Source organism: Sinohyriopsis cumingii, chromosome 19 (genome assembly GCF_028554795.1).
Source record: "Sinohyriopsis cumingii isolate HCF-2022 chromosome 19, ASM2855479v2, whole genome shotgun sequence".
Classification (NCBI taxonomy): domain Eukaryota; kingdom Metazoa; phylum Mollusca; class Bivalvia; order Unionida; family Unionidae; genus Sinohyriopsis; species Sinohyriopsis cumingii.
Genome location: NC_142979.1, coordinates 14,785,704 through 14,812,167, shown reverse-complemented (window position 1 = coordinate 14,812,167; position 26,464 = coordinate 14,785,704). Strand labels below are relative to the sequence as shown.

Genomic DNA, 26,464 nt, shown 5'->3' with positions numbered 1-26,464 from the left:
ACATGTACTGGCACAATGCTATATACCCTTCCAAGCTCCTTTGTGAAAAGAGAATAAAGTTTCAAAATACCTGTGTTACATTAGGAAGACCACAAAGGTATGACACAAGGCACACCAGTATCACAAGAACCTCCTTTCGCTTCAGGTATTTTTTAACTTGCACATGGAAGTGATCCTGGATTGTTGTCACTATTACCTCCACTGAGGCAAACTGAAAAGAGAAGCTGATTTAATTATAAACACTACCGATTTATTTTTGTATGATTTTTCATGGTTTTCTACAATGTGACAAAATTCACTATTACCTTACCTGTTGAGTAAAATTTTGCCTGAAATACTTCATGCTGGACTGCTATAGACTAGTGCACATACAATGGGAACATAAACTGTGGTGAAATACTATGACAAAATTCAACTCTCTCACTAATAAGGGTCCCTTTGCTGGTTTTGAGTAAAGGATCACTCATTATCACATCAAACAAGTCCCTCAAAACATAATGATGCTGTACTGGATAAAATGAATTCAGGACAAAACCATTTCTTTTTTTAAAATGCTGAGCATTGAAACCATATCTGAACATCTGAAATTAAACTCATTCATAATAAATTAAAGTTGCATGTCAGAATGATGACAGGGCCATAAATGTCATGAAATGATGGCACTGCATAGATCCAAAATGATTATATAATAATAATAGTAATAATAATAATAATGAGGACTTTGTATAGCGCCTAATCTTTAGAAGCTCTAAGCACTTTACAACATTAGACAACACTTATAACATAAAAAACATATATAATGATATGATTACAAAAACAAACACCATGAAATTAGAAAACATAAAAAACATGCTGAGAATATTTAAGTTAGGAAACATTATTAGGTCTTTAAGTTTGTTCTTGCAGTCGAAATAAGTGAGTTTTGAGAGCACTCTTGAATGGGATCACTGTGTCTTTGTTTCTAAGTTCAGTGGGCAATTCATTCCACGTTCTGGGCCCTGGTATACAAAAGAACACTGTCCATATGACTTTGTTTTAATAGTGGGAATAATGAGTATACGATTGTCAGAAGAGGAGTGTAAGTATCTTGCTGGTGTGTACACATGGGTGAAGTCAGATAGGTATGTTGGACTAGAGTCCGACATTGAAACATAGCACAGAGAACAAATTTTGTGTTTGATTCTGGATCGAATGGATAGCCAGTGTAGGGTACAGAGCAGCGAGGTGGTGTGCTCTGATCGTGGTACTCTAAGTATGATCTGAGCAGCTGTGTTTTGAACTTTTTGAAGTTTCTGGAGTAGATATTGAGATGAACCAGACAGAATTGAGTTACAATAGTCCAGTCTTGAAAGTACTAATGAACATACAAGTGTTTTAGTGGCATCAACTGAAAGATATTTGTGAATGGAGCTGATGCATCTCAGCTCAAGATATGCAGCCTTGCATATGTTCATGACATGTTGGTGCAATGTGAGAGTACTGTCCAGAGTAACACCTAGGTTTCGTACTGATTGTGTGAATTTAACGTTGGTGTTGCTGATATTTATTGTTTGAGGTAAAGGATGTGACTGAGAAAGTCTTTGTGTTGTGATCAGAATGGACTCAGTTTTATCATCATTCATCTGCAGCTTGTTACATGTCATCCATGATTTCACATCAGAAATACACCTCTCTACAACTTGGATGGTAGCATCAACTTCAGTTGGGTGGCTAGATTTGTATATTTGGGTGTCATCAGCATACAATTGATGAGACACTGGATGATGATCTATGTAGGACACATAAGAGTGGCTGAGTTTATAGAATGAAGAGAACAGGTCCAAGAACAGACCCCTCTGGAACACCACAACATAGATCAACTGGGCTGGAGTGTATTCCATTTGCAGATACGATTTGTGTCCTGTTGACCAAGTAGGACTTGAACCACAGTAAGGCTGTATCATGAATGCCAAATACATGCTGGCAATGGTGAAGTAATATATCATGGTCTATTGTGTCAAATGCTGCAGACAAATCAAGCAGGGCGAGGACTATAATCTTTCCGCTATCCAAAGCAGAGAGAATGTCATTAACTACTTTCAGAAGAGTAGTTTCAGTACTGTGGCAAGGGCGATATGCAGATTGTACATTGCTAAAAAGACTGTTTGAATTCAGATGAGATACAAGCTGGGATAGAACAAACTTTTCTAAGATTTTTTATATGAATCATTATGGTCTAGTGTTGGTTTCTTCAGCAGAGACTTTACAATGGCAGTTTTGAAAAATGATGGGAATACCCCAGATGAAAGAGAGGTATTAATAACATCAGTCATTGAATGCAATACTGGATTTAAGCACTCAAGCAGCAGTGATGTTGGAATTGGATCAAGTTCACATGACTTTGGTGCACTCTTCATCACGATTGTACGTACGAAATCCATAGAGACATCAAATACTGCTAATGGTTGCCGCTCAAATTCTGTATCCCAACTGTATGGTGACGACGAGTCAGTTGAAATTGTAGTATCAAGCTTATCTCTAATGGTTTGTACATTGTCACAGAAGAAATTTGCAAACATGTCCAGAAAGTCAACTGGAGAGAAGGTAGTTGGAAGTGGTGTAGATTTGTTCCTTGACATTAGCTTGTTAGTAACCTCGAAGAGCTCTTTGCAGCTGGAACTTTTCATGTTCTTAGTAGTGTACTGGGCTGATTTCGCTGCATGGACTATATTTGTGACATTCTTCTTAGCGGCTTCATAGATTTGCTTATGAATAGTGAGTCTGGTGGAAAGCGAAAGCCTCTCAGCTTTACAGTGGTCTCTTTTAGCTGTGCGAAGCTGGTCCCTAACACTGCCATACCATGGAGAACACTTATGAACTGATACTCCGCACTTGGAAACTGGGGAATGTTTGTTGAGCAATGAACGCAGGCAGTTATCGAGTTGTTCTGCTGTAGGAGGTAAGCAAGTTGTTAGGTTTGCTTGGATGTCATGCATTAGTTTGGTTCTATTTATCATACGGAGGTTTCTCTTAGTAGCAGATAAAGGTGGAGGGTTAGGGACTGATATGTCAAGATGGCATATAATGCAGAGGTGATCTGATGCAAGTTCATGGGATTCCAGGGAGGACCGTAGAATGTTATCATTAGGTCTGTGAATAATCCAGTCTAAAATGTGACCATGTTTATGGGTGGGTTGGTTAACTGACTGTTTGAGGTTGAAAACATTGATGGAATCTGGGAGTTTTTATGTGTTTGGGTTTCCAGGACAGTCAAAGTGAAAGCTGAAATCTCCAAGAATAATCAGGTTGCCACCTATTGAATTTCCATACTCCAGGAGATTCAGAAACTGCTCCAAAAAGAGAGATTCAGTCAGCTTGTTTTTTCTACTAGGAGGAGGGCGGTATAGCAGAAAAAATGGACTGACCTTTGCTCCAATGTGAGTGTGGTTTGGACTAGTTCAAACCATGTGTGGTCGAAATTGAATGTTGTGGAGTGGTTAAGACATTTGATCATGGAGTTCTTTGTGATGACAGCAATTCCACCTCCGCGAGAGTGGCAGGGGAATGACTTGATGGAGTAACCATCTTAGAGACTGTTACTAGACACTCAAAGCTTCCCATTAGAATGGCTGAATCATCAGAGAATACTGGCATCATGCCAAAAACACTTCAACTAAACACTTACCTGATCAAGTTAAACTTTCCAGTAAAGCTTTAGAGACAGGTTTGAACTGCTTTACAAAATGATATATACATGAATTTTGGAGTAAGAAAATAAGATTCTTGTAGAAGTGAGATGCTGGTCATCTGTGAAGAAGAACCAACTTCCCCACCATCTGCCAATCAACCAAGGAAAAGTTGAGATGTATACTGTTCATGTAAAAGCAGGTTAGATAAAATATAACATAATTTAATTTTTGAACTTTTCTGAAACAATGCCAACCCTATATAAGGTACATTTAAGTCCATGAGACATGATACTAACCCAATATAAGGTACATATAAGTCCCTGATACATTATACTAACTCCTTATAATTTACATTTAAGTCCATGAGACATGATACTAACCCCATATCAGGTACATTTAAGTCCATGAGACATGATACTAACCCCATATAAGGTACATTTAAGTCCCTGAGAAATGATACTAAACCCATATAAGGTACATGCATGTCCATAAGACATGATACCATCCCAATAAAAGGTACATTTAAGTCCATGAGATATGATACTAACCCCATATAAGGTACATTTAAGTCCATGAGACATGATACTAACCCCATATAAGGTACATTTAAGTCCCTGAGAAATGATACTAAACCCATATAAGGTACATGCATGTCCATGAGACATGATACCAACCCAATATAAGGTACAGTTAAGTCCATGAGACATGATACTAACCACATATAAGGTATGTTTAAGTCCATGAGACATGATACTAACACCATATAAGGTACATTTAAGTCCATGAGACATGATACTAACCCCATATAAGGTACATGCATATTCATGAGACATGATACCAACCCCAAATAAGGTACTGCAAATTCATGAGAAAATATTCCTATCAAACTGCATCAGAAGATGTTGACTGGATCTTGAGCTATGTTGTTACAAGCAGCATCCTATGTGAAGACATTAAGTTAATTGTCAAGGGCCATAACTCTGTCCAAAATGGAGATGATAAGACAAAACCCATTAAAGGTCAATGCAACACTGTACACACCAAATTGCATCAGAATATGCAGAATCGTTCCTGAACTAAAAAGGGCAATAACTCCTTCCAAAGTGAAGAATAAAACAATAAAACCTCTACAGGGCACATCTAAATGTAACAAGCAATTCACCTACCAGAAGGCAAACCAGCTTGTGTAAGGGATAAAGAGCTATGCTGGTTGGAAGCAATATCCCACATGAAGATATGACGTCAACTGTTAAGGGCCACAACTCTATCTAAAATGGAATTGATGAGATGAGACCATAAAAGGTCACATAATGGGCAATGGGAACAGTGTACAGATCAAATTGTATCAGAGTACATTGAACGGTGTTTATCTGAACTATGCTGGTTACAATGATTAGCAGTACAATAATGATGGAAATGGGAAATAACTCAATCAGAATTGTATCTGAAAAGGCACATCAACATTTAATAAGGAAATGGCATCCTTTGATGTATATGGCTTGCAAAACTGTGCATGGAGAAAGGGATTATTTTAGGGTTCCTATATCCAAGTGTGAAGCCCTATACTACTTCACAGTTAAACATTTCCGTTATTCATAAGTAATAACATTGAAAAGTGACAAACCAACTTTTTCTAGTAAAATGTTTCTTTTTGATAATACCAAATCATAATACCTTAGGAGAACTACTACTACCTCACAAATATAATCCACCCCCATAAAACGCTTGTAGCTTAAAAAGCTAAAAGTTATCTACCCACCTAGGTGACAGTAAGAGTGATCTCCCCTTGGCACAAGGATTGGTGGCAAATCCCATGAATATCTCAGTTTCTAACTGAGCATAAGACATGATATCTACATGGATGTAACTGGAGGGAGGCTGCGATGGTGTATTATGATTGGGTAAGTATTATCAAAGAAACGTTTACTAGAAACAAATTAGTTTCTACTTCAAATATGTTATCCAGTCATAACACTTTAGAAGATTAGGTAAGAAGTGGAGGGAGACACATGCCCTTACCCAGAGAGGCCATCTCCAGTCCCCTAAGGCATGAGAGAGAGCTTCTAGAAAACCTAACTGGAAAAGACGCAATCTGTTGGAGAAAAGCTTAAAATAAAGAAAATTGTTCCCTCCTGCAAATCCAGTGTAAGTCATGAAGCCATATTTTTTTGAGCTGTTGAATGACATGGAAAGGTGACCTGCTGTGCCACAGCTATAGGTCCCACCAGACTGAGCTGAGCTCCTTGGGATGAAAGATCCCTTCGATAAAAGCTGGAGAATGTGGATTCTGATCTCCATCCCACAGCATGGACATTGGATTATGTCAGTTAGAGAACAGTTCCACTCAAATGCTATGTGTGGCAACTGCTCTAACCTCCTGAGCCTAAATGTGTAACAAATCAATTAGAACTGGGGTTATTTCTTGGTATGCTGAGCACAAAGCCCACTTTATCCAGAACAAAATAGTCTGTGGACGATATATTTTTTGTTCTTTATTGAGACATAAGAAGTGATGTGATCTCCCTTGATGCAATGGATTTGTCCATTTTAGGTACTACTTCAAAGCTTGCAGTGGGTCCTGTGGATGGCCTTGAGATGAAGTGTCCAGAGTGGACTGATTTCTGGACTGATTTCATAACAAAAGTCTGATTACCCACAAATGGAAGCCTGTTCTTAATGATGAAGTTGGTATAGTCATGAGTGAAACTGACCCCTCTTGTCGGATTGCATGTAGTTCAGGTCTGCAGCTAGGAAGCAGTTGTTATATGAAGGGTGAGTCAATGATGTCCTTGAAAGAAATTCAAATGGCATCTTGTTCAGCTAGGTTAGTACCCATGATAACGTTTTTGCCCATGTATAACCAAAGTTGGAGAGAGGGTCGGATAAGTCTTTGTTCTGTCTGATATCCTCTCTTCCATGATGACGAAAGGTGTCAGCGATCATGGAGTGGAAACCTTTTATTGTTCTTGGTGCTACCTTGTTCTCTTTGAACAGCCAGAGGAGGAAGTCAGCTATTTGAGGTATAAATGCCTGCATGGGTATAATGTGTTCTTGTGTACACCACTGTGTGGAAAGGTCTGGGTACTTGGTTCTGCCTGTCTTGCCACTTGAAATAAGTCACCACCCCAGAGTTGTCACATAAATGAGCACACCCTTTCCATTTAAATATTCCTGCCACCAATGAAAGGCTTTCAAAATGGCCTTTATCTTTAATATATTGATATGCAGATGCTGTTCCTGGGGAGTCAAAATTTCACAAATAGATAGTAGTAGGTGTGTCCTCCCCCAGCCCTCTGTACTTTCATCCATACAGTGATTTCTGACAGTTGTACTTGCATAGGTATACACACTGTGAGCCAAGTTAGGCTGCTCCATCTGCTCCGGAAATAGTACCTCGTATTTGTGCAGATATCGAGATGTTGGTCCAGTGGGCAAACTTTTGGTCACCAATGTGATAAAAGAATAATTTGTAATGGGCACATATAACGGCGACCTAGGACAATGAGATCTGTTGTCACATTGAGCAGGCCAAAAGATGAATAGTTGAGTGGATTCAGTTTTCCTCAAAAATATAGAATCCATCATGGTACTGATTTTCAATGTCCATTCCAGAGGGAGACATACTCTGCTTACCTGTGTATTTAACTCCATACCTACATGAACAAATTGTTGGGATGGTAAAGAAAGCCCAGGTTGAAAAGTAGTGTAACAAGGGTTATCATGTTGTGTTCTAAGATATAACACAACTGATGTTTTTGCAGAATGTTGTCCAGTTACACTGATATTGCTGCTGTAGAGATGGTCCAGGCATAAGCCATTACTCTGTTCATCAGGCAAGTGAAGATCCAGAGACTGACGTTGAGTCCAAAGGGGAGCACTCTGAATTGGTATGCAACGTCTTTATTGGAGAATCAAAGGAACTTCCTGCATGCCTTTTCAAAAGGTACATCAAGATATGTGTCTTTCGAGTCCACACCGATTGCAACGTCTTATTCCTTTGGACAGCATTCAAAATATGCCATGGTGTTCCATCATGAACCAAGGGACTGATTGAGAGCGCTTAAGTTGATGACAGGGTGCAGAGTGCCATTTTGCCTTTGGGACCAAAATAGTCTGAATAAAAATCTGGGGAATTTATATTTTGAATGATTTTTACCACCTTTTCTGGAGAACATCATTTATTTCTTGCTGTAAAGTGGTGGCTATGAATGGTTCTCTTTTGACTTTTGTAGCTGATGAGACTCTGGAAAGAGCAGAAACTGCTGAAAGTGATGCAAAGTCCCTTGGAAACCATTTGTTGAATCCATTAATCATTGTGGTAAATATTTTCCCATTTGTAAGCAAAGAACTGGATCCTTCCTCCTACTGGGACCTGTGGTAAGGGCAGAGTGAAGATAATGTCATTTTTTAAAAAATGGAGTCTGTCCTGGAGAAACACTGGCACAAACGATCACTCCCTCTGTCTCTTATCCACTTTTGTTTGCGAAAACTGTGGTTTTCAATGGGTGGTAACTTCAGTAGGACTGCTTCTCAGAGGGTTGTGTCCAAGGCGAGTCCCTGCCTTCTTTTCATCGATTTCTATGAATGCACCTGCACTGATGCTGCAATTGTGGGGGGAAGTAAATTGGTCTCCATGGTGGCTTGTTTGTGGACTTCATCAACCTTGCTGTTAAAAAGGAGATTAGAAGATAATGATTGTAGCTGGCCTTTTGTTGATCCATAAAGAAAGCAGTGCATCTCATTCTGCCAGTTTTAAATTTGTGGTTGCTGTGATATCATTGTTGATTGCTGGGGTGTCCATTTAAAATACTGGGGTAGAACCACCAACAAAAGTTTGATGGCTGAAGCTTTTGTGAGAAATATAGTCAGTTGATATTTGGATCTTGTAGCCAACAATGTAAACAGTCCCAAATGTCTGAAACTCTGCCAGCTGAGGAAGTAATTTGACGCTGAATTCGTCCTTTTTAGTCATAATATTAACTGAGGTAGCTGATGAAGCAGGAGGAGGAGGGCAGAACTCTGACGGTAAAAGCTGGAAAACTTCTTTGATTGAAGCTCAGAAGGCCAAGTCTTCCCACATAATTGTATAGTCTAGCAATGACCAAGCATCATCATGTTTGCTTGCACATTGTGAGTTTGATGTCTCTTGAGAATTAGCTGGTGAATAGTGTTGAGGTTGGTGGATCACTAAACTTGTGGAGTTCCCTAAATTTGATCATGTGACTTCCTGTGATTGGCAATGGTTTCAAAATTGACATCTGTTGGAATTAGAGGCACTAAGTTTGGCATTATATAACCTGAGCGTCTTGAGGCACCACTTGGGTTATGCTGATTCCTATGATTTTTTTTAGACATTCTGGAGAAAAGGTGGCTTATAATGTATTTGTTGTGTGGCCATAATGTTCCCTTGTATGTGGTCTAGTCAGGTCATAACTGAAATCGGCCATTTTCTGGTGGGAGCAAATTGTCCAGTTCATGATGTTGGGACAGGTATGGAACGTTTGATCCAAGAATCCGGACTGTGTATCTGATGTGTGAGATAGTAATTTTGGCTGTTTGCTTTGCTCTTTCTCTCACTGCTCAGCAATAGATATGGAGGCAAACCTCAATTGTAGAACTTTCAAAAACTTTTTGATTCCATGAGGCCTTCCTTGACAAGAGTGCATTGTGGCTTAAACAGAAGCAGTAACTGAGATATTCATGGGATTTGCCACCATTCCTGTGCCAATGACTGTGATCATTCTGAGTGACTGCAACCTTTTAACTTATTTTAGCTAAAAGTAGTTTCTGGGAGGGCTGGATTTGTAAGGTAGAAGTATTTCTGCTACGGTAATATGATTGGGTAACGTATTTAAAAATAAGAAATCTGCTGGCTCAGCAAAACTGTGTAAATTGCAAGATACTTCAGAACTGATGAAAATGTCTTATTATAAGACTAAATGGAACCTGTGAAGTGCAGCGATGATGTGTGACACGGATTTTTAACGTAGCTTTAACAATTTTTCAGTCATATCGCTACAATGTCTGCAATGTGGCAGTTTATAGTGATGTCTAGCACTGATGCATCGTGCCACAGACATGTAGCATGATGTCCCACCCATTCACATTATCCTGACACCAGGTCGACCAATCCTAACATTAACCTCTTAATGCTGAGCACCAAGCGAGGCAGCTGTTAGTACCATTTATGTAAGTCATTGTGGTATGACTTGGCTGGGGATCAAACCCATGACCTTCCGCATCTGAGGTGGGTGCTCTAACTACTAGGCCACTGGAGCGGTTCCATGATACTGGGCACAATCCCCAGTTCTGATGCATGCATGGATACGTGGAAGTCCATTTTATAACTGTTATTTTCTCTTGATTCCTCACTTTCCACCATATCTAATGGGGCCCCAAGTAGCTGAGTGGTCTAAAGCGCTCTCTGTTACAGATCACTGCCATCTCACCTCTGTCTGCATGGGTTCGAGTCTTGGATTCGGCAAATGTGGGTATGTAAGAAAGCTTGCCAGTAGCTTCTCGTGGGTCGGTGGTTCTTTCCCAGGTTTTCCCAGGTTCCTTCTCCACCATTAATACTGGCTGCCATATATAACCTATTGTGTGCTGAAAAATGGCGTTAAACCCCACAACATCAACATCAACATCATCCACCATATCTAAGATTACATGACACCGCTATCTGTGATTGAGAACAAGTTCTAAAAGTTGTAAGAAACGCGTGCATTCAATGTAAAGTAAATAAAGCTTATGCAAATTTATTAAATAAATCTCCACAAATCCCAAAATAAAAATACTGGTTGTCATTCAAATTGTGAAATGAAGGAATTTTTCATGAATTTAAAGTGATAAATAACACTCTTTTTAATCAACATTACAATATTTTGGCTTCATTTTCGATATAACATGACTGTGAATTCCTTCCTTTTCATTGGCTATCAATTTTTGAGGATTCCACAGTTGGTATAAAGTACAAATTTTTAACACAATATTCATTCAGCCCCATCAGTCCATGAATATAAGTAAAAAATGGATGCCCACAAATCATCATTTCAAGAATGTAAAGTTTTTAGTTTTTTTATTACTCAACAAATAATTTCCTTACCTCGCTGTCTATACCTAGGCAGACAAGCATGAGAAAGAAGAGGACGGAGAACAGCTGAGACACAGGCATCCTAGTAAAGGCCTCTGGGTAAATTACAAACACCAGACCTGGACCTATAATTGATAGAAAATACAATTATAGAAAATCACATCCGGTGTACATGTAACAAACAATGACATGTAAAGTCAAACCTCTCTAAACTGTCACCCTTGGAAAGGAAGAAAAATGTTCTATGAAAACAGGTGGTAGCTTACCAGAGGTTCGGTGATATATTTACTTAACAGGATCCTGAAAAAGTGGTTGCTGAAGACAGATGATTGCATAATACAGATAGGTCAAATTACTTCATACAGATAGGTTTAACTGCTTAATACAGGTATGTTTATTGCTTAATACAAATATGTTTAATTGCTTCATGCAGGTACATTTAATTGCTTAAGACAGGTAATTTTAATTGCTTGATATATGTAGGCTTAATTGCTTAATAAAGGTAAGTTTAATTACTTAATACAGGTAGTTTTAAGTGCTTCATATGGGCAGGTTTAACTGTACCATGAGAAAGTAAAGACAGTGTCCATGTTGTAACATTAAGTCTGCAGACATGTTTTATGTTGTATTTAGATAATATCTGAGAGGAAAAACATTTGTTTGGACTGTTCAGTCAAACAGGAAAGTGCTTTTTTGGACTTTAATATTATTTTACAACAAATGAGAATTATTCAAAGGAGTTCTGGACAATATCCTTTTGACATCACGATTCATGACGGACCAGTATATTTCCAGTTCTGAAATTTATACTGAACTTTTCATTCTTATGGACTATAATAGAACTTTTTTCAGGATTATTTTGGATTCACCTCATAATACTTAAGTTTTTCTCACATTTTCAGTTATAACCTTGATAGTTAAATTATTTGTTAAGTTTTACAAAATTTGTTGGTTTTGCTTCTCTCTGTCAATTAGTTTATGACCATAGAGTTTTAACATGGTAGTGACTGTATAAAGGGAGACAAACCATTCACACACATCAATTCCCATTATCAATAACATTGATTTACTTGTATCATATAAAGTGTTTAAATATGTATGAAGATTTAATGTCTCTTTTCACCCTTTTCCAGCAAACAAACTGGGTTTACATTTATCTCCAAGAAAATGGTCAACATCTCCAATACACAAGTTCATGTAATCTAAGTTTTAGTCATATTTCCCACTGGCAACCTTATTTTGGATATAGTCAGTTCTTTCTTCATTCCTGTAATCTGACTACCAAAAGTGAAATTCTTCAATTAAATTCTTATACCAATCCAAGTGATTTGGCTCCATGATATATTCAGGGCAACCATCATCATATTTGGAGTTTTAGTGTCAAGATGCATTTTTGATGGAAAATATGGATATCTTTAAGATTTTTAGACATAAAATAATATGAATAGACATGTAATACATTCTGTTGTCAATGACAATCTTTTTGCTACGAATCAATATCGAAGTCAAAACTGGGTCCTGCCTAGTGAGACTTACTACCAATGGCAGTACATGATGAAGAGACAGTCCTAGTTTTTAAAAACAAAAAGGGGTCCCCGAATGGCCTAGTGATCTGAAGCACTCACTGTAATTGATTACTGCCATCTTACCTCTGTCTGCATGGATTCAAGCCTTGGACTCGGCCAATAAGTGTAAATGAGAAAGCTTGCCAGTTGCTTCCTGTGGGAAGGTGGGTTTTTTCTGGGGGGTTCTCCTGGGTTATTGCCCCACCAGTTATTGCCCCACCAGTTATACTGGCAGCCATGTCTAGCCAACCTTGTGCTGAAAAATGATGCTAAACCCCACAACCAACCAACCAACCAACCAACACCCACCCACCCACCCAAACACCTCAAATGTAACCAGACTTATTTATTTGTCAAAGAATACTGAAACGTTATCACACTAGTGTTCTTGATTGGCAAGCAAAGATATAACACAACCCATATACCTACATGGACATTATACTAGCTGTGCACACCAATACTTGAACATCATAATAAAAATGTTATACATGTAATACATTCTGTTGTCAATGACAATCTTTTTGCTATGATGCTTTACTGTTACTTTTCAGGACAATATTCAGAATAATTTATAATTTAGATCAATCAGAACATGAATTATTGAGATACAGAGAGTAAGTATTTTTAGTGTCTGAATATTTCGGTTAATGATGGTGTATTCATTACTCTCAGCTAATCATTTCCAACTACCCTTCCTAAAAATTATTCCTATCAAGCTGCAAAACAAAAGTTACCATGGACACCAATTGTTAGGAAACATAAAGGTTCCCATGGCAATCAGCTACTAGAATATCTACCTTCACTGACCACCTGATCTACAGCTTTGCCTTGATTGTGTGCCAGGTATCCAAGAATAGAGAAAATAGCGAGCCCTGCCAAGATACATGTGAAGGCATCAACAACTGCGATGGTCAAGGTGTCTCTAAAAATAAAAGAAAAATCTTGTGGATTAGCTTCAACCTTTGTCCAACAAATGAAAGCCCTTCAAACCACAACGCTCTTTCTGAAATGTTCTCAAATTCTGTAGAGTGGCTTTTGAGGGGAAAAAAGTTGAAAGGTTAGTCTATTTTTAGTAACTGTGCTATATTTGAAGGCAGATGGCATTACTGTATTTGTACGAAATCAAAAGCAATTCATGCCAGGTCACCTCTATCAAATTTAATTATTCATTTTGTTCATCAGTGGTCAGCTGATAGATGTTATTATTTAAGTAGTGGGATCTTGACTCCTAGACCAGATCAAGTTGACAGCATCCAATAATCTGGATCATATTTGATGGCAAATCAACACAACTGGCCCAATACTGACAAGGACCTAAGTTAAACCAGAATGATTTGTGTCCAAGTTGATCAAAGTCTAATCAGCAATATCTTAAAGATTAAGTTAATGTTCTATTCTACTTTGTGGTGGATTGCCGTCATGTGTACAAAGCCCTCCATAGAACGTTTTCTACTAAACTGGATCAATTTCAGCTTAATTCAGTTTATAAGAAACAGTTAACTTAGAAACAAATATTTAGGCCAGTAAGGAATCTATAAATATGTTGAAATACTATATAAAACTTAAATCAATTCAAAATTAATGAAATACTGTAACAACAACTAGAGATGTGATTCGTGTGTAATGCCCATTTTCTCAAATTAAGTTTAAGGGAGATAATCACTTGAAACTTATTCAAAATTACTTTTATGTCTCTCCTTGTGACATAAACTGTTTATTGAGGGGTAAAACTAATTATAATTATGTAATACTTACCAGTTATTATTGCATTTGCTTTTCCTTGCACTAATCCATGGACAATATTCAATCCACCAATTATTAATTAGAGGTCAAGAATAAACATGAGACCCTCAAAGGGACTGGCACCCTACTGAATTAAAAGAATTTCCAGGAATTCAAGACAAGATTATTTATTCCTTTAAATTGCCAAGTGCTGAAACCATCTCTTTAGTAATAATAACAAGATTTTCAAATCAGCTGCTTTGGTGGACATACTAGTTGTAAGATTATAACACCATTTTCATTTAGGACCAAACAGACATCATTGGAAATTTTTTGGTAAGAAACCCATGTCAACATGACCATCCATTCAGGAAACTCATGTCAACATGACCATCCATTCAGGAAATCCATGTCAACATGACCATCCATTCAGGAAACTCATGTCAACATGACCATCCATTCAGGAAACTCATGTCAACATGACCATCCATTCAGGAAACTCATGTCAACATGACCATCCATTCAGGAAACTCATGTCAACATGACCATCCATTCAGGAAACCCATGTCAACATGACCATCCATTCAGGAAACTCATGTCAACATGACCATCCATTCAGGAAACTCATGTCAACATGACCATCCATTCAGGAAACTCATATCAACATGACCATCCATTCAGGAAACTCATGTCAACATGACCATCCATTCAGGAAACTCATGTAAACATGACCATCCATTCAGGGACAGTAGTGACTACAAGATTTTCAAGACTGCCATCATGATAGTCATTTTTTGGTAGCTCAAAGTTTTCTTTCATTAGCCTCTTCACTGCAATAGATTATACAGTCCCATCTTTGTTGGCCAAGAGCGGTTGATTTTTATGTATTAATAAAAGGTAAAGTGTCAGAGTGGGTCATACCAGTATGTAATAAGCTTGTTATGATCATTGTTTGAATTTTTTTAAAATGGTTGATGCCATTTAAACCAGGTTATTCCTGTTTTTAACATTACGCTTGCGTATGGCATGCAACTGTTATAGCATTTGTTGTTCTTGATTTCTGCACATTTTGATCTTTCAAAAGCAAAGGCGTCTCCAGTGAGATCCCTTGCTTGCCAAATGACCTTGACCATTAAGAACAGTTGCTGGAACAAGCTGTCAAAGCGAAATGCAATAATTCAATAATTTCTGAAGACTGGCTTGTAAAGCCTGCCATTATGTTTCCTACCTGAAATATTCTCAGCATGTTTTGTTTTTTTTAATGTTTTTCTAATTTCATGGTGTTTGTTTTTAGGTGTTGTCTAATGCTGTAAAGCACTTAGAGCTTCTAAAGATTAGGCGCTATACAAAGTCCTCATTATTATTATTATTATTATTATTATTATTATGCCTTCTTTAGCAAAAGGGGTGGGTGTTGGAATGCAGGAAGGTCTGTGCAATTATGGTGTTTAACCTTACAATGGATGATTTTAATCTGGGGTTTGTAAATTTTGACCAGAAATTGGTGGGGGCTTGTTGTTATTATTATGGTGTAAGGCATTGATAAAGAAAAAACTTCACATAAAATGACCTGGAAACAGGAAACCAAAAGTAGTCCACAGAATTTATCGATGTGTAAACAATTCCAGATCAGTATCATGTGATTGTTAACATCCAATCAAATTGTAGAAAATGTGGTCAACTCATAAATACTGGAATTATGATAAATATAAAATGTAAAGACTTGAAAATTATATAAATTTCTATGTAAGAACTGATAAATGTAACACACATAAAATCCTTAAAACATGACATATGCATACCAGTCAAATTTAATTTGTCTCGATGAATGTGTATGTTTTGCAATTTGTTTACATTGTGTGAGTTTGTTTGAGCAATTTCTGTATGTAATGAGTGGTTTTTAGCAATATATGTACAAATAATGATTTTTAGCAATCTGTCAACATTGGGTGGTTTTACCAAACTGTCAACATTGAGTGATTCTTAGCAATCTCTCAGCATTGAGTGATTTTTAGCAGTCAACACTGAGTGATTTTTAGCACTAGCAACACTGAGTGATTTTTTTGCAATCTGTCAATAGTGAGTGTTTTTTTAGTAATCTGTCAACATTGTTTTTTTTATAGCAATCTGTCAACACTGAGTGGTTTTTAGCACTCTGTCAACGCTGAGTAATTTTTAGCACTCTGTCAATACTGAATGATTTTTAGCAATCTGTCAACACTGAGAGGTTTTTAGCAATCTGTCAACGCTGGCTTTTAGCACTCTGTCAACACTGAGTGATTTTTAGCACTTTGTCTACACTGAATGATTTTTAGCAATCTGTCAACACAGATTTTTAGCAATCTGTCAACACTGAGTGATTTTAGCAATCTATCAACATGTGTGGTTTTTTGTGATCTGTCAACACAATGATTTTTAGCAATCTGTCTACAGTGAGGTGTTTTTTTGACAATTTGTCAAAATTGAGTTGTTTTTAGCAATCAACACAGAGTGGTTTTTAACAATCTGTCAATAAAACTTCCTGGGATGGGCTGGCAGGCCAACTTAATGAAGTATAAATGGATGGAATGGAAAAAAGCAAGATGCTTATCTGGGAACAAAGAAAAAAAGAAACAATAAAAAAACCAGGTCTTCTTAACAATAAAATTCAGACAAAAATCTGTTAAAATTGATGCACCAGCAGACCCAAAGTTAACGCATAGATGCAAAATCTGTCAAATTTTGGATGGAAATAAATATGGTATTACTTAGATTGGCATTGGCACTTTTACTCTGATGAAATAAACATTTACTTTTTCGTAAAAATGTTCTAGACAACACAATTTAAAGACATCACCAGACCTGTCGAAAACTTACTTCAGAATCTTATTGTGAGATTTGTTATAGCTTGCCAAAGTAATTACTCCACCAAAAGCTATCCCCAATGAATTGAAGTTCTGCGCAGCTGCATTCACCCAAACCTGCATAAAACAATAGATGTTATTTATAGCTACATGCAACAGAGCCTTTTCAATTCATGCATGGGTTTGGAATACCTCCTAAATATTTGTACAAACAGGGGATATAAGTATTGGTATCAATGTAAGATCAGTATGTGATTGTACATGACTGAAAATGGTTTTAAAATTATGTACTATGAATATACATATCATAAACACTTCAGGATGCCCAGCAGATGGCATTTAACCAATGCATTTTTTAAATTTAAAAACAAATTTGAAATAATTTTTCAACAGTAATTACACAGACCAGTCATCTATGTCATCCTTTTTATACTGAGAAACATCTATCTTTTATCACGTCTGTTAAAAAAATTAATAGTTACAAAACTACATCAATAAATTATGTTATGCTTTAAGCATATCTCAAGGTATACTGGCAATATATGTATGTATATATATATATGTATAGCAAGAGGGTCTGTTACCTTTGGATGATGAAAATTGTCTTTTTTTATTTTCTGTCTGTTTAGTTCTAATTAGAAAATCTTGCAAATTCTTGGGTCTTCTATAAGCAAGAATTGGTTTATTTTTGTAAAGTCTTTCAATTAACCACCAAATCACATGTTTATTCCTTAATTTCCACTATTTAATTCTGATTTAAATTTCAAGACATGTCAAGATGAATGTTATGACTGAATTTATATTTTGGAAATTTGTTTACATCGGCACCGATTTTTTCTGCCGATACCGATTATACCGATTGTTCTAATAATCGGCCCGATTATGAGTGTGACCGATTAATCAGTACAGCTTTAGACTAGAGAGAAGTAATAGCTATTGGCATGTAAATGTATCACTGACAGACTAGAGACCCCTTTTTGTAAAGCCTGCCTTCCATTAGCTCAGTAAAATACCTTTACACTGAGGTTAATCCAAACATTAATGCTGAGATTAATTAATTGTTTTGTTGGTCTTAAACAGCACTTTTAACATGCTGTTTCCCAAGGTCAAGCTGAGACAACCAACTCCTTGGCCTAGACAGGTATCGAACCTGTGATCCCTGGATTGTGAGGTCAATGCTCTACCAAACGTACAATGACAAATCCAAAAACACAATGATGTAAAACTCTACCAACTGTACTACCACATATCCCAAACACAATGATGTATAACTCCACCAACTGTACTACCACACAGTCCAAGCACAATGATGTATAACTCTACCAATTGTACTACCACACAGTCGAAGCACAATGATGTAAAATTCTACCAACTGTACTACCACATCTCCCAAACACAATGATGTATAACTTTACCAACTGTACAATGACACCTCCAAAACACAATGATGTATAACTCTACCAACTGTACTACTACCACACAGTCCAAACACAATGATGGATAAGTCTACCAACTATACTGCCACAGTCAAAAACATAATGATGTATAACTCCACCAACTGTACTATCACAGTCCAAACACAATGATGTATAACTCTACCAACTGTATTAACACACAGTCAAAAACACAATGGTGTATAACTATACCAACTGTACTACCACACAGTCCAAACACAATGATGTATAACTCTACCAACTGTACTACCACACCTAAACATGGTGATGTGTGGACACAGATGTAACTCTACCAACTGTGCAACCACACAATCCAAACATAGGAATGTCTCTACCAAGATGTAACTCAACCAAAACTGTACTATGGTAGTGATGTATGGACACAAATGTAACTACCAACTGTAATACCACACCTTCCAAACAAAAGGACATATGGACATAAATTTAACTCTGCCAAACTTTACTATCACACCTTCCATACACAGGGATGTCTGGACACAGATGTAACTCTACCAGCTGTACTAGGAATGTATGGACTTAGATTAACTCTACTAACTGTACTACCACACCTCCCATAAAAAGGCATGGATGGACGCAGATGTAACTCTACCAAACTGTACTACCACAGCTTCCAAACACAGATGAATGGACACTGATGTAACTCCAACAACTGTACTAACACATGTTTAAAACACTGGGATATATGGACACAGATGTACCTCAAACAACTGTATTTTGACACCTTCCAAACAAAGGCATGGATGGACACAGATGTAACTCTACCAGCTGTACTACCCACCTTCCAAAACCTAGGGATGAATGGACAGAGGCAACTCCACCAACTGTACTACCACACCTTCTACCTTCCAAAACCTAGGGATGAATGGACATAGGCAACTCCACCAACTGTACTACCACACCTTCCACCTTCCAAAACCTGGCGATCAATGGACAGAGGCAACTCTACCAACTGTACTACCACACCTTCCACCTTCCAAAACCTAGCGATGAATGGACAGAGGCAACTCCACCAATTGTTCTACCACATCTTCCAAACATTAAGATGTATGGACACAGATGTTCTACCCCACCTTCCAAACCTAGGGATGTATGGACACAGATGTACTACCCCACCTTCTGCCTTCCAAAACCTAGCGATGAATGGACAGAGGCAACTCCACCAACTGTACTACCACACCTTCCAAACATTAAGATGTATGGACACAGATGTTCTACCCCACCTTCCACCTTCCAAAACCTAGCGATGAATGGACAGAGGCAACTCCACCAACTGTACTACCACATCTTCCAAACATTAAGATGTATGGACACAGATGTTCTACCCCACCTTCCACCTTCCAAAACCTAGTGATGAATGGACAGAGGCAACTCCACCAACTGTACTACCACACCTTCCAAACATTAAGATGTATGGACACAGATGTTCTACCCCACCTTCCGCCTTCCAAAACTTAGCGATGAATGGACAGAGGCAACTCCACCAACTGTACTACCACACCTTCCAAACATTAAGATGTATGGACACAGATGTTCTACCCCACCTTCCGCCTTCCAAAACCTAGCGATGAATGGACAGAGGCAACTCCACCAATTGTTCTACCACATCTTCCAAACATTAAGATGTATGGACACAGATGTACTAGCTCCACCTTCCACCTTCCAAAACCTAGCGATGAATGGACAGAGGCAACTCCACCAACTGTAGTACCACACCTTCCACCTTCCAAAACCTAGCGATGAATGGACAGAGGCAACTCCACCAACTGTACTACCACACCTTCCACCTTCCAAAACCTAGCGATGAATGGACAGAGGCAACTCCACCAACTGTCCTACCACACCTTCCAAACATTAAGACACAGATATATCTCTATCACCTGTACTACTGTATATCAGAAGTTGCTCTTGGGTGACTTAACTGGGAAAAGCATAATTGCATGGGGTAAGCAAGCTTCTACCAGCATGATGAGAGAAAATTTGGAGACCATCTTCAAGGTAATTACATTACAAAATGTTTGTTCCTCATTATAAAACATGAGTTATTATACTGCCATGCATTATAAGCAAACCTACATTATACAGTAACTTGTGTTGTAAGAACAGCTGTAATCAGAAAACCTCATTAATGTATGTGGACTTTACTGGTTACTAAACCCATATAAGCTTGTGGACATCAATCTAAAAAGCAAGTCATCAACATCTATTCATAAGAAACCCTCTACATCAATAAAAGTGTTAAGGTCAACCAATCAAAGCCAAGTTCACTTCCTTAATATAAGCTGATTTCATTGGTTATCAAACTCATCTCAAGACCTTATAATATCTACACAGTATATTTTATCAAAATATGTTCCTAAACAATGCCTCCAGCATATCCTGGTACTTAGGCTAACCAATCTGAATCCAGATCACCAAAATAATATGTGCCGATTTTGCTTGATGGTCATCTAATCCCTGATCTTTTAAATATAATTTCATCAAAACCTTGTCTATAATTAAAACCTCAAGGTCACTGAATCAAAGCTTTGTAGTGAAAATAAGGTCATCCCATCAAAGTTCTGATCTCCTCATAATAAATAAAGTCATAGATTTTGCTGTCGATGAAATTCTTCAGAGATCTTGTTGATTGTCGTTTAGCAACAATAACAAGTCTCAACCAAAACTGTACTATTGTCGTTTAGCAACAATAACAAGTCTCAATACAGCCAATGTGTTGGCCATATTTAGATAAATGTGTGTGTTAAGTTTCATGGTAGTTTAGAAGGAGAAGCAATAACAAACTTGTGCCAACGGACAGACATTGGTGAACGACTGACAACAGCCAATCCATCTCATAAGCTCTTCTGGTATATGACCAAAAAATCTAAAACTAAACTTAGTAACTCATTGAATAAGAGTTTCAGTGGGATAGATAAAGCTACCAATCACCATGTGCAATATTGTCAAGAATCTATACTACCACTAAAACTGTCAAAAATGAGAATCATTACTACCAATAAAGCTGTCAAAATATAGAATCATTACTACCATTAAAACTCAAAATTGAGAATCATTACTACCAGCTGTCAAAATTTAGAATCATTATTACCAGTAAAACTGTGAAATTTAGAACCATTACTACCACTGAAACTGTCAAAAATGAGAATCATTACTACCAATAAAGCTGTCAAAATATAGAATCATTACTACCATTAAAACTCAAAATTGAGAATCATTACTACCAGCTGTCAAAATTTAGAATCATTATTACCAGTAAAACTGTGAAATTTAGAACCATTACTACCACTGAAACTGTCAAAATTGAGAATCATTACTACCAATAAAGCTGTCAAAATTTAGAATCATTACTACCAGCTGTCAAAATTTGAATCATTACTACCACTAAAACTGTCAAAATTGAGAATCATTACTTCCAATAAAGCTGTAACAATTCTGAATCATTACTACCAGCTGTCAAAATTTAGAATCATTACTACCACTACACCTGTCAAAATTGAGAATCATTACTACCAAGAAAGCTGTCAAAATTTAGAATCATTACTATCAGCTGTCAAAATTTAGAATCATTACTATCATTAAAGCTGTCAAAATTTTTAATCATTGCTACTACTTAAAGATGTCAAAATTTTATGAAAACTCTACAGCATACTTGTCAATTTTAACAATTGGTTACCTGAGTAAACAGGGAAAATGTATTAAATGTGAACCTGAACTGTTTTAAGTTCATACATGCCAACCCCTAAGAGAGGTATAAGTGTAAAAGTTTACATATATAAGTGGCAAAATAGTGTAATCTAAACATAAAAAGAGCAATCTATATATTACATGTCACAATTACAGAAAACTATAATTATAAACATACATTTATTTTTGCTACTTACCTGGATGTGCAGTTAAAGTTCTTGTCATAAATTGGCTAATCCCATGTGGATTAGTAGTTTGAAGAAGAGTACAGACACAAAACAAATTGATAAATTATTTATGCATAACAAAAACAAAATAACATTGTCAGTTGAGGGGGATCACTTTAACTAGTCTACACTCACTTTTACTTGTTTACATGTTTAACTTTTGCTGAATGGTCATTAAGTCCACAAATGATGAATGCTCTATTACATCATTGTCAAATTCTTCTTTCAAAATTTGTAAAGTGCTATTCATTTATCCTTTTCCTGATGCAACATATTTTTAAGTTTAACAAAATCACTCTCCTTGACCATGTGTCAATCATATAACATCCATGAGTCACATCGATAAAGTCTGTTTCTTTTAATATCTGGTGCCATTTTGTTTTCAATTTAGACTGGTTCGCTACATATGTGTGTATCAAAATATAATGAATCTGCAGCAGGTGGTTTCACATTATAAAACCCATCAGTTTTCTTGAATCTGTTTCATGTACAGTTACAATTAAAAAACATAAAGAAATTAGACAGAGGTCTAATGATGGATAAATGCGCAGCAGCCAACAGTCACATGCCACAAGCCTCGAACTGCAATCGTTTTTTGTGTCTCACTCACTCCTGATGTCTCTGATCTGAACTTGGAAAGATGTTTTTTTATGTTTTTAACAGGTACCCAGTTGCTCATTTTATTACCTGGGGAATTATCAACCGTCGGGTACCCAAGTACCCACTGAAAGCTGAAACTGTCATCTTCAGGCTGACTACAATCAACTAACAGCATAGCCACCAGAAGAATGGCTGATCCCCCATAACCAAATTTAGCTGAGCCCCAGCAACCAACAATGGCTGATCCCCCTCAAATGACAATGGCTGACCCCCTCAAATGACAATAGCTGATCCCCCTCAACTGACAATAGTTACTACAAATGTAACAATGTATAATTTTACCTCCAAAATGACACTGACCTGAAATGACTGGACATAAACCAAGTCAAAATCTCAACTCTATCCCTCTGTGTGTGTGTGTGTGTGTGTGTGTGTGTGTGTGTGTGTGTAGGCATCACACTGAAAAGTAGGTCAATGTAACAACTCTGGTTGCTACGAAACAACCAAGCATGAAATTTCACATATAGAAACCATGACCTTTGACCTCTCAATCACAGACTCTATAAGGAGCTGCCTTTCTTCAAGTCAAATGTAACCCTTCACCTCATATCATCTACTGCTGTGCAGGCTGTAGATATACATGCAGCAAAATCATGGAGTGCTGTGTAGGCAGGCTGTAGTTATACATGCACCAAAACCATGGAGTGATATGTAGGCTGTAGCTATACATGTAACAAAACCATGGAGTGATATGTAGGCTGTAGCTACACATGTACTAAAACCATGGAGTGATATGTAGGCTGTAGCTATACATGTACCAAAACCATGGAGTGATATGTAGGCTGTAGCTACACATGCACCAAAACCATGGAGTGATATGTAGGCTGTAGCTATACATGCACCAAAACCAGGGAGTGATATGTAGGCTGTAGCTATACATGTACCAAAATAATGGAGTACCATGTAGGCTGTAGCTACACATGTACCACAACCATGGAGTGACATGTGCTACAAACAAAACACATTACCCAATCAAGCTTTGCAAAAGGCCAGCCTGTAAAATTTATATCAGTGTAGTTATGTCAAGTTCAACTGAAATATATGAACCATTTTACTTTTTTTGTCTATACTGGTTATCAATAGAAACTTTTTAACAGTAAAATCTCATCTATAGTACTGTATACTTATTTTCACTGAAGAATCTTTCATATCCTTTATGAATCAGAAGAAAATTTATTCACTGTCACATCAATAACATTGCATGACCAACTAAATTTTCTCAACCTCTAAATCTACTAGTTCCTTGTCTACGTTTGTATCACTAAATTGTCCAAATCTGATAAATGATCAAAATCACTGTTAAATAAATTGATATCATAGTCTGACTTGTGACACCCTGATCACTGTTAAATAAATCGATTTCATAGTCTGACTTGTGAAACTTTGATCACTGTTAAATAAATCTATATCATAGTCTGACTTGTGACACTTTGATCACTGTTAAATAAATCGATATCATAGCCTGACTTGTGACACCTTGATCACTGTTAAATAAATCGATATCATAGCCTGACTTGTGACACCTTGATCACTGTTAAATAAATTGATATGATAGTCTGACTTGTGACACTTTGATAGAATCATCCAAACCATAGAAAAAAATTACCATAGTCTACGACCTCCATTCTGAATAAAGATGAATCTGATCCAGTTACCAATACTAAATAGCAGATTATGACTTTATCTTAAACAGCAACTACACGATCGTCATTTTCCTCAATGCCTAAAGTTTATAAAAAAGGGTATTCCTAAAGGTAGTGCTATGAACAGCAGCAAAATTGATGTTTACTGTAAGCATCGAAACATGCTTCTGTGCAGATGGTGCACAGGCATTCAAATGTATTTGTATATGAATTGGATCAAGGCATCAAAACATGCTTCTATGCAGATGGTGCACAGGCATCCAAATGTATTTGTATGTGAACTGAATCAAGGCATCAAAACATGCTTCTATGCAGATGGTGCACAGGCATTTAAATCTATTTGTATGGGAATTGGATCAAGGCATCAAAACATGCTTCTGTGCAGATGGTGCACAGGCATTTAAATCTATTTGTATGGGAATTGGATCAAGGCATCAAAACATGCTTCTATGCAGATGGTGCACAGGCATTCAAATGTATTTGTATATGAACTGGATCAAGGCATCAAAACATGCTTCTATGCAGATGGTGCACAGGCATTTAAATCTATTTGTATGGGAATTGGATCAAGGCATCAAAACATGCTTCTGTGCAGATGGTGCACAGGCATTCAAATGTATTTGTATATGAATTGGATCAAGGCATGAAAACATGCTTCTATGCAGATGGTGCACAGGCATCCAAATGCATTTGTAGGTGAATTGGATCAAGGCATCAAAACATGCTTCTATGCAGATGGTGCACAGGCATTCAAATGCACCTGTAGGTGAATTGGATCAAGGAATCAAAACATGCTTCTATGCAGATGGTGTACAGGCATTCAAATGCACTTGTAGGTGAACTGGATCAAGGCATCAAAACATGCTTCTATGCAGATGGTGCACAGGCATCCAAATGCACTTGTATGTGAATTGAATCAAGGCATCAAAACACACCTCCAATGAAATGCAGCAGAGGCATCTAAAATTGTGTATACAAAGGAGACAGTAATGACAATAAAAACTGGGTGTGCAGAATACCAGGCATCCTGGAAGTCTTGGTCTATATATACTCTCTCTCTCTCTCTCTCTCCCTATAAATTAGACATTTTGCAATGAAAAAATAAATAAATTCCAAATATTATTTAAATCATAATATTTGGTATATTATTCTGAGCCCAGGATTTCCAAAACTCTTTAATCACAGGACAATCATAAAGTAGGTGTTCAATATTTTTGCATGAATTTAAAATGAAAGGCAATAAAGTTTCTATCTTTGGTGTTTCATATGTTTCTAAAATCAGAGATTATTTTTTCCAGGCCTGATCAGTTATCTGATACCTTAATTGTCTTGACTATCCCTGATGTTTACCACAAGGTCTGTCTCGACTATGCCTGATATTTTCCACAAGATCTGTCTTGACTATGTCTGATGTTTACCAAAAGGTCTGTCTTCGCTATGCCTGACGTTTTCCACAAGGTCTGTCCTGACTATGATATTTTCCACACGGTCTGTTTTGACTATGCCTGATGTTTTCCACAAGGTCTGTCTTGACTATGCCTGATGTTTACAAGGTCTGTCTCAACTCTGCCTGATATTTTCCACAAGGTCTGTCTTGACTATGCCTGATGTTTTCCACAAGGTCTGTCTTGACTAAATCTGATGTTTTTCACAAGGTCTGTCTTGGCTATGGCTGGTGTTTTCCAAAAGGTATGTCTTGACTATGGCTTGTGTTTTCCACAAGGTCTGTCTTGGCTATGGCTGGTGTTTTCCACAAGGTCTGTCTTGACTATATCTGGTGTTTTCCACAAGGTCTGTCTTGACTATATCTGATGTTTTTCACAAGATCTGTCCTTACTATGCCTTGTTTTTCCACATGGTCTTTTTTGACTATGCCTGATGTTTTCC

The 26,464-nt window shown here is 37.2% G+C and overlaps 1 protein-coding gene across 4 annotated transcripts in view; it reads right to left on the bottom strand.

Moving 5' to 3' along the window:
- The window catches only part of LOC149775165 (sodium- and chloride-dependent GABA transporter ine-like), a 120,315-nt gene that overhangs the window by 33,911 nt on the left and 59,940 nt on the right, over nt 1–26,464 (bottom strand). For all 4 annotated transcript variants that reach the window (XM_089943429.1, XM_089943430.1, XM_089943431.1 and 1 more), the window contains exons 7-10: nt 16,902–17,005; nt 13,121–13,245; nt 10,771–10,883; nt 71–211 (exon numbers count right to left, since the gene is read on the bottom strand). In XM_089943429.1, the coding sequence (XP_089799555.1) occupies nt 71–211; nt 10,771–10,883; nt 13,121–13,245; nt 16,902–17,005 (483 nt within the window). The remainder of the gene's footprint in view (nt 1–70; nt 212–10,770; nt 10,884–13,120; nt 13,246–16,901; nt 17,006–26,464) is intronic.